The sequence below is a fragment of the Poromitra crassiceps genome (genome assembly GCF_964638095.1).
Source record: "Poromitra crassiceps genome assembly, chromosome: 4".
Taxonomy (NCBI): domain Eukaryota; kingdom Metazoa; phylum Chordata; class Actinopteri; order Beryciformes; family Melamphaidae; genus Poromitra; species Poromitra crassiceps.
Genome location: NC_139626.1, coordinates 3,298,521 through 3,308,520, shown reverse-complemented (window position 1 = coordinate 3,308,520; position 10,000 = coordinate 3,298,521). Strand labels below are relative to the sequence as shown.

Genomic DNA, 10,000 nt, shown 5'->3' with positions numbered 1-10,000 from the left:
GCAGCTGTGCCACGCTCAAGCGTCAGGCAGGCAAAAGGAAACTGTTGACATCTACAGTACAGTAAGTGGCAATGTGGAAGCTGGCAACTGTTGGTGACTATCACAACCACGACACACTATTGGTTAGCTTAAGCATTTGCTGAATAACTCATCATTGCTTTATCTGCCAATGTTAGCCTTTAAAATAATCCTATACAGATTTGCATGATCATGTTGTCTTTACAACTTAAGCAGAGTTACTGGTTGTCACAAATTCAACTTTATTTCTGCATGTTCATGTTTAAACCTTCAGTTATAGCAATAGATATTGGCACACAAATAATACAGCACAGATGTATAGGCTATGAATCTGTAACTGCAACCATGAAAGGGTGGCTAATGGTAAAGGTTTCCGAAGTAGGCAAAACAATAGAAAAGTAAATGTATTTATAAAGGCTTTATAAAGTGGACATTGATTGTCCTCCCCCCCCCCCCCCCCCTCTGCCTGAAGTAGAATGGATCCACTAGTAATACATTAGTAGAACATGTATTGCTATATTTACAGTTTCACCACCGTTGTTCACGTTTTGACCAAAACTCTGCCATGTAGGGCCATATGTCCCCCCCCCCCCCCTAATTCTTTTTTATTTATTTATTTTATTTTTTGTATTCCGTTTTTTGCATTTTAACTTTAATTTAGGGGTTAGGGTCTCTTTTTTGTATTCTGTATGACTTGGCTCTCTCAGACATGTTTCTCAAAGTGAAAACCAAGTTGGGAGGTGACATAAGGGTCCCGTGCAAAACCGAGCCCCCCTCTTCTCAAAAGACACCAATTGAAAACAGAATTATTTCTCTAGGCCTATTTTTACAATGATGCAATCATTTAGATTACTACAATAATTGGATCTACTTTTGGAGTTTGATACTTTTATCAATTTCAGCCAAATTGTGGAAAATTCTGCAATATTCCATCTTTTACAGTTGATTCCATTTCTATTAGCAGATTCCATGATTCCGCCCGTTTTGAGTCCTATGTAGTGAAGAGACAGTGAGGATACCCAGAGAGCTCTCCTCAATCTGCTCTTCCAAAGCTGAGCCCAGCTGATTATTTTTATCGCTACCTTCTCCTCCGCTCTGAGCTCCCAGCAGGCCCCCAGATACACTGTGTGTGTGTGTGTGTGTGTGTGTGTGTGTGTGTGTGTGTGTGTGTGTGTGTGTGTGTGTGTGTGTGTGTGTGTGTGTGTGTGTGTGTGTGTTTTTGCTGTGCCGGATTCTTGGCATGGGAACCAGGGATTTTCCATGTTCCTCAGACTGTTCGCGTTTAGACTCTTTTTCCCACTCCTTACTCAAAGCCCCTCCACAACCCCGAACCCCCCCCCCCCCCCCCCGCCTCCTCCCCCCCCCCCCCTCCTCCGCCCCCCCTCCTCCCCTCCTCGTTTTGTTATTTATGCTCTGACCCCTTGATCCATCCCTCTTACCCTGTGTTTCTGTGGTGACGTGTGTGTGTGTCTGTGTGTGTGTGTGTGTGTGTGTGTGTGAGGGAGAAAGAGAGAGAGAGAGTGTGTGTGTGTGCGTGTGCGTGTGCGTGTGCGTGTGCGTGTGTGTGTGTGTGTGTGCGTGCGCGCGCGTATGTGTGTGCACTAGGGCTGTGAATCTTCACTGGCCTCACGATTCGATTCGATTACGATTCAGAGGGCTACGATTCAATTACGATTATCGATGCATCTCGATGCACCTTAAATCGATGCATCACTTTTTTTCCCAATACATGATTTATTTTTTCTCACTTTCTTTTTTCTCACTGTGTAGCTACTTTTAAAATAAAAGTGCATTTGGAATTGCATTGTATTATGATCCAAATAAACAACTGCATGTACTTCCATTATATTTATTATAAAAAAATAAAAAAATAATAATCGTTTTTTGACATTTGTGAATCGATGCAGAATCGTGCACATCCGCATCGCGATGCATCTTATAATCGATTATTTTACCCCTGCGTCCATGTGTGCACGCGTGCATGCGTGTGTGTGTGTGTGTGTGTGTGTGTGTGTGTGAGAGACAGGGGGAGAGGAGGAGAAAGAGATAAGGGTGGGTGGAGGGCTGGGGGGCTGGTCTGGAGGGTTGTGGGTGAGGGGGGGTGAGGGGGTTAGTTACTGCTGGCCTGGAATGCCTGGCCCTTTGTTTTAATTAATAACAGATGCCTGCACTTCTGCTTGTTTTACTATGGAGCAGTTTACACTGCTGCTGTGTGTGTGTGTGTGTGTGTGTGTGTGTGTGTGTGTGTGTGTGTGTGTGTGTGCGTGTGCGTGTGCGTGTGCGTGTGCGTGTGCGTGTGCGTGTGTGTGTGTGTGTTGTGTGTGGGTGAGTGCGTGCACATAGACAATATCTGTACAATACTTTACCACACACACAAATCCTTTTCTCGGAAGAATCTCACTTTTCTCTTGACTCGGCTCTTGACCGTCTGTAGCTTCCAGCCTCATATCTTCAAAGACTTTTCCTCAGAATGTCCTTTCACATATATTACAGTCCATTTTCTCTGTCACATCAAAACAAACTAAAATGCCCTCATGTATCTCAACTCATGTATTGCAACTCGCATCCTAACAGCAATAACCTCGTGCACCAAATTAATCATTTTTCAATGGAGTATTTCCGCCCCCAATCGGCAGCAGTGTGAGTTAGTAAGTCTGTGAAATGTTCTGCAATCTCTGCAACGCTTTTGTTTCTGTGAATACAAACTGGCCCAAGTCCTTCCCCCCTTCCCTCTGCCAGTCAAGCTGTCGTCCATCTTGGCCTGTATCTAGGCTTGAACTGTCAGAGCGGGTCTGCCAAGGCTACTGTTGTCCCTCACACTCTTTGTTAGGTTTCCCATTATTACATTCAAGATTCAAGATTCAAGATTTTTATTGTCACTTGACCTTTGAATTCACAGATTTTCACAGATTTGAGCATTATAAACAAACAACGGCTTTAAAATGTTCAACTGTCATTATATACTGAAAACGATTGTATCAAAGCATTTAGGGTGAACAAATGTCTTCTCTACAGTCAAATAAGAAGCAAAGTCCATCGTGGGGCAGTGTTTCACCAGGGGAAACCATACTGCAATTACAGACTGGGTCTGTAAGACCCCAAGTTTAAGCTTAATCTTCACCCTAACCTCTAACCTCCAGTAGATCCCACACATCCTCCTTCCCTTTCCCAACCCTAACATTTAGCGGCCTGCAGGCTGATCAGACACAAGTTCTATGACTGTATGCGACTTATGACATGATGACATCAGTTATTATGATCACTTACGGCATCTGCTATGTATTACGGGGAATGTGTTCGTTCACTAATAAGAATGGTGGGAACATGGATCATAACTAGGGGAATCCCAGCTTTTTGGTTGCTGACAGTCTCTCTAACAACCCACAGATCATTTAGATGATTTGGTTCCCATGTTTTCTCTTTGTTGATGATCGCAATATCTAGTTTCATTTTACTCTGTTTTTCCCCCTTTTAGGGAGTAAACATGACTGTAAATTGAATCATAATTAATCGTGAATGTTGTTTTATCCCCATCTTTCTATCTGATGATGACTCCTCTATCTGCCACGCTGTGAAAGATGCAATTGATATGCTCAACAGAAAATACAGACAAAAGTATACCTGTTGCTTCTTGTTTTGTACTAATTATGATTTTATATGGAAGAGTTAATAGGCTTTACGCCTTCAGCCTTCTCTTATTGTTACTGGCTGTGATATTTTATATATTTTTAGGGATATGCATCACAGAAAATAATCTTTTTAATTCGCATTCACTGATCTCAATAAACAAGTGAAACGTTAGTGTTTCACCTGTCTAAATATGACATATTTTGGCATTATCATTAAATAAATCCATGTGATCATTATGTGAAAGCATCATGACCCGAGCAAAGAATGTGACACTGCAATCAAATCAAATTGAACATTCTACTTAGGTACGCTTAGTGTCCTCTAGTATGAGAGTGCCGTCAGCAGAGGACCAAAATGCGAGACTCATTAGCCAATGAACAGCCAGGAATGGTCTCGCGCTACTTTTGCATGCTAAAATAAAGCTGATAATGTACAATTTGATTCAAGGGATGAAAAACCCTTTCAAAGTACAACACAAACTGTCTATTTTGCTGCAACTCGACAGTGCTGCTTTTTTTACTCAAGAGTTCCACTTTCTACTTCCTGGAAAAAAACTGGTCATTGGAGTGAATGGAGATGTCGGAACTCTTCTATTATACGGCTCTGGGTACACTGTATATTCCAATGGCTGCAGCTTTATTTATTTATTTTACTCTATTCATTCATCTATGTTCATTTGGGGAGCTAAGAACATAAGAACTTGCAAATCTCGTTGATGTCAAGTTGATGCAAAAACAGATTTAATTTTTGGCCTTCCTTGTGACCTGATAAGTCTAAGGCTAGGTCTATCTTTACGCAACTAGCCCCTGGGTTCAAATTTGGAAGCTGAATCCCGTGTTTTTTTCTTCTCTCCAGGAGTAATATAGCTATTTGACCTCCTCACCCACGCAGTAAAAGCCTCACCACTTTTTTTTTTAATCCTTTTTAATTTGGACACAAACTAACTTTGGACCTGCCAAACTTGATTTGGGTAAGGATTGAAAAGGGCCTGTGCTGTGTCAGATATCTCTAGAGGGAAGTGAACTATGCCAGCTTTGACCCACTGGTGGTGTCTGCCTTTTCATTCAACGTATTCTGATCTTTTTACATTCTTCTTTAGCATCAACTTGGTCAAAGCTCATATTTCCACTTTGGCACAGATCCCACCTCCCTCAGGCAGGCATTGCATATTACATGCAGCTTCTCTGCTTGAGGGTGATATCTCACACATTTTCTTATGATCTTGCGTTCTCAGAGAACGTACCATGCCTTGGTAAAAATGAGGGACATCAGACTCGTGCAGCACATGCTCTCGGTCCCTGAGGGACTTGTACCGTGTGATTTGCCCATGTGCCACTTGAACGGCAGGGGCACGGTGGCTCAGTGGTAGAGCTGTCGCCTCACAGTCAGAAGGTCCTGAGTTCGATACTCGCCTGGGACACTGTGGGCGCTGTGGTTGTGTTCCCCCCCATATCTTCAAGTGCCTACTGCCCAGGTGGGGTATCTCGTCGTAAGGGCCTTTCTGGTTGTGTGGAGTTTGCATGTTCTCCCCGTGCTCCCCCAGGGGGTTCCTCCGTATATAACCCCCCCCCCACCAAAAACATGCAGAAGATCAGATCGTCATCGTCATCCGACCAGTGACGACAACATCCGAAGTTGGTCCCCCGGGCGCTGTACGAGAAAGCGACCACTGCTCCTGGCCTGCCCCCCCCGGAGGAAAGGACATGCCTGGATGGGTTAAATGCAGAGGACACTTTTCACCGGCCACCGTCAGCATGAGTGTGTTGTGGCCGCATGCATGTGTTGTGGTGTTCGTGTGACAATAAAAGACGGGGCTTTGTCCCGTTACGAGAGACGAGAGAACCTGTTGTGTTCATGTGTTGTCTTCCTCATGTTGTGGATGTGACTATGAGGTTTTGTTTTGAAGGTCTTCTTCCTCCCATTGGTTTTGATCAGGAGGTTCACTGTGGACTTCCTGCTTTGTGACCCTCTCTTTCTGGTATCTTGCTTCATCCTCATCACATCCTCGGTTCAAGCATCAATCTTTTGGAGAAAGTGACAGACAGTGGCACTACCTTCCTCATTGTCAATTACTAATTGACTAACTTAACCCAGAGAATATTTGAAATGCATTTAAGCAAGTAAATGTAGTTTCTCGTACCTCTCCGATTGCCAGTAGAAGAAGCCTTTTACAATGGACGTCTTTGGTACCTCCATCATCAAAGCTTTGCTGTGTGATGTTATGAGCATGAGTGGGATTCACTCATTCTATTCTCAAGTGGTTACTTTTCATTTCGTAAATGGCGGTCTCTCAGCAGAGTACGTTTTTCGATATGTAATATGTGAGCAAGAGATGTGTCATCTTGCACATTGTCAACACTTGCATGATACTCTAATACAATTGTTTCATCATTATTCATAGTAATAAATTGCCACATCTTTGTCTGAAAATCCTATGAAACGAAACATCACAAGAAAGTATCTACCTTTTTCTTTGTTTTTGTCCTAAAAACTTGTCACTCAAAAGAGACTTTGAGGTCTGCAGAAATCCTATAGTACAAAATCCATGTGTCCCACTGTTTGCTAAGCACCACAGCTAAGTCTTCTATGATATAAAGCTGTGGGTCAGAGATTGGGAGTGTCTTGAAATTCCAAATGGGTGTTGGGCGTTTCTGCTCCCAAAACAAGGATCGGAAAGTGAGTTTTGAAAGCCAGAAGTCTCATCACCTTACAAAATAAACATGGAGTCACTGGTGTGTGCTATCAAAACTGTGAGTTGACATGTTCTCGTTCCATTTTGGTATGACTGTATTGGTAAAACATAATAACAGAATGCACTTACTAATTCATTTTCTTTCGGTCTAGGGAAGAACATGTTAGCTTCCAATGAATGTAATGTAACTGGGCAGTATGTCATTTGGCAGTTGACTACAGTAGAGCCATCATAAACCGTTCCATAGAAGAAGAAAGAAATTGGCCACCAAATATCTGTGAGTGCAGTCTAAAGCTGGGGATGTTCTCCAGACCTCCCAGCCGGAGCAGGAGGTGTGGCTGCACATTAGATGATGATCTGCAGAGCTTGTAGACATTATGAGCGATGATGGAAAGAGTCCAGCGTGGTTGATGTACTACTGCCTTCTGTTGAGTATACATGTAATGAAGATATATTGTATATTGAGGCCCACACAGGCAGCCAGGCAGGCAGCAGACAGTTTGGTGCTTTCTAGTAGTATGGGCCAGCCTGGGCAGACAGACAAGCTCCACTTTACCACAGCAGGAGCAGGAGGATGGAGAGGAGAGAGAGGAGAGGAGGAGGAGGAGAGGAGAGAGAGGAGAGGAGAGGAGAGGAGAGGAGAGGAGAGGAGAGGAGAGGAGGAGGAGAGGAGAGGAGGAGGAGAGGAGAGGAGAGGAGAGGAAGAGGAGAGGAGAAGGAGAGGAGCGGAGAGGAGAGGAGAGGAGAGAGAGAGAGAGGAGAGGAGGAGAGAGAGGAGGAGGAGAGAGAGGAGGAGAGGAGAGGAGAGGAGAGGAGAGGAGTGAGGAGAGGAGAGGAGAGGAGAAGGAGAGGAGAGGAGAGGAGGAGGAGGAGGAGAGGAGTGGAGAGGAGGAGGAGAGGAGAGGAGAGGAGGAGGAGAGAGGAGAGGAGGTTGTGTAGAGTAGGTGAATGGAGGGTGTAGATAGACTTTATCAAATGGATTGTGACGACTCCTATTCTTTGAACTCCTCAAACAAAGAAATGTCCATTGATTCAGGAGAGAGCCACATCCTGTCTGACCAGTATTAAAGGACAGCCTATACAGTCAGTCACAGAATACAAATACCTCGGCGTTGTCCTAGACAATAAGCTGAAGTGGGACAAAAGCACTGAGCTCATCAACAAAAGAGCCAGCAGAGACTTTATTTCCTTAAAAAGTTAGTTTTATTCGACGTTAATCTGTCTATGCTCAAGATGTTTTTACAGTGCCTTCATCGAGAGTGTGTTTGAACCTTTGGCCTTATCTGTTGGTTCGGTAACGCAACAGAAGCGCAAAAGAAAACACTGCGGAAAACCGTAACCGTCGCCAGCAAATTGCTGGGTTTTAAACTGACCAGCCTGGAAAGACATATATAGATCCAGGTCTCTCACCAAAGCAGAGAAAATTATTGCAGACCCACAAGCACCCCCTGTGCACTGCATTCGAGCTGCTGCCCTCTCCGGTCGCAGATTCAGGCAACCTGCCTTCTCAAAAAAACAGGTCTAAACAATCATTTATCCCACAGGCGATCAAAACCCTGAACGGCAAGGCCAGATCTTAAATATTTATGTTGCTTTTTATGTTTTTATGTTGCTTTTATGCTTTATGTTATATGTTTTATGTTATATGTCGTCCATGTGCTGTACTCTGTCTACTGTAACATGCCAAATGATGATTTTTACACCGAAAACCATTTTCCCCACGGGGACAATAAAGTACCTAACTAACTAAGGAAGAGGAGAGGAGAGGAGAGGAGGAGGAGAGGAGGAGAGGAGCAGGAGGAGAGGAGAGGAGAGGAGGAGGAGAGGAGGAGAGGAGGGGAGGGGAGGGAGGAGGAGAGGAGATGGAGAGGAGAGGAGAGGGAGAGGAGAGGAGGGGAGAGGAGAGGAGGGGAGGAGGAGGAGAGGAGGGGAGGGAGGGGAGAGGAGAGGAGGGGAGAGGGAGAGCAGAGGAGGGGAGAGGGAGAGGAGAGGAGAGGAGAGGAGTGTGTGTGTGTGTGTGTGTGTGTGTGTGTGTGTGTGTGTGTGTGTAAGCTAGAATGACATGCTAACAGCAGTAACTCAGTGCTGTAATGTACTGCGACTGCACTGACCAAGAGCATGTACGGTTAGTTGACATGAAGTCATGATATGACGGATGTTGTGGTTTCAGAGGAATAACGGTGACACATTGTATTATAGCACAGAGACTTCAAACACCACAGCAACAATATTGTTTCAACTTTATTTAAGATGTCTGCTCTTCTGTCACCCACCTCACTCATCTATAGAGGAGTGTAAAGTTATGCCATTATCAGGTCAGACTGGGAAGGAACGCTTTGGAACAACATGCAAAAACAAAATGCTTTCAGAATGATTCCTGAATGAATCTCTCTCTCTCTCTCTATCTCTCTCTCTCTCTCTCCTCTCTCTCTCCTCTCTCTCTCTCATCTCCTCTCTCTCTCCCTCTCTCTCTCTCTCTCTCTCTCTCTCTCTCTCTCCCTCCCTCTCTCCCTCCCTCCCAGGTGTGTGGGCCGGGAGCCCCTCCCCTTACCTGCCATCCCAGCTCCAGCCTGCGGGGAGTCGTGTGAGAGTTACTATGAGGAGGCTCAGCCCTATGAGGAAACTGTCAATGGTGAGTCTTCTGCACAGCTTGGCTCTAGAGTTGGGTCATGGCAGGTGATTCCGTGACCGCGGAGATTTCAGATTTGCCATCGATGAAGGTGTAGAAAAGAGAACAGGCCAGCGCACTAAAATGTCCTTTCAAAAGTGGTTATGATTATGAATCACCTGGGCCCAGCAGCAACGGACGTTTCAGCCAGAAGACCTCCTTCAGCGTTGTCAGGTGGATGGTCTATGGTTGGATGTCAAAGCTAAATGGCCATGAGCCATCCAAGTCTGTTTGTTACGTTTGTTATTGGGCTAAACAGCCCCACGCTCTCCCTCCTCCCATACATGAGCCATCCAAGTCTGTTTGTTACGTTTGTTATTGGGCTAAACAGCCCCACGCTCTCCCTCCCATACATGAGCAGCAAAGTTTGATTACTACATAATTATAAGTTTGTTACTAGTTCATGAAATCTCAGCTCAAAAGTGTAGCATAACATTATAATTCAGACACACTTCATAATCTCTCTCTCTCTCTCTCTCTCTCCCTCTCTCTCTCTCTCTCAATTCAGTTCAAAGAGCATTATTGGCATGATGTACATACTGTACATGCACATTGTAACTAAATTAATTATTTGATATCAGAATGAATGCTTTTGCATAGTATGCTGTGATCTTTGAGTGACCTTCTCTCTTCCATTTGCCCTGGTGTTCATTTTGTTATCTGCAAGTCTGTCTGCTGTGTCTGAGGTGGTTTTCACACCTGCCTAGTCCGGCTCCTCGTTTTGGACCGGACTCAAAAATGATACATTGTTTTGTTTTCCAGCTGGTTCGGTTTCACACCAGCCAAAAAGCAAGCAGACCAGATAGGGCTGCCAACCCTCCCAGATTAAAGCAAGCAGACCAGATAGGGCTGCCAACCCTCCCAGATTAAAGCAAGCAGACCAGATAGGGCTGCCAACCCTCTCAGATTGACCAGGAGACTCTGATAGTCTCCCAGGATGGAAAATAGGCTATAAATTCCCAGAGTTGATCTTTTGGCTTAAATTATGTGTG

The 10,000-nt window shown here is 44.6% G+C and overlaps 1 protein-coding gene across 1 annotated transcript in view; it reads left to right on the top strand.

Moving 5' to 3' along the window:
• Positions 1-10,000, top strand: part of afap1l2 (actin filament associated protein 1-like 2) — an 88,220-nt gene that overhangs the window by 53,242 nt on the left and 24,978 nt on the right. The window contains 1 exon segment of the mRNA XM_083634581.1: positions 8,863-8,972. Coding sequence (XP_083490707.1) covers positions 8,863-8,972 — 110 coding nt within the window.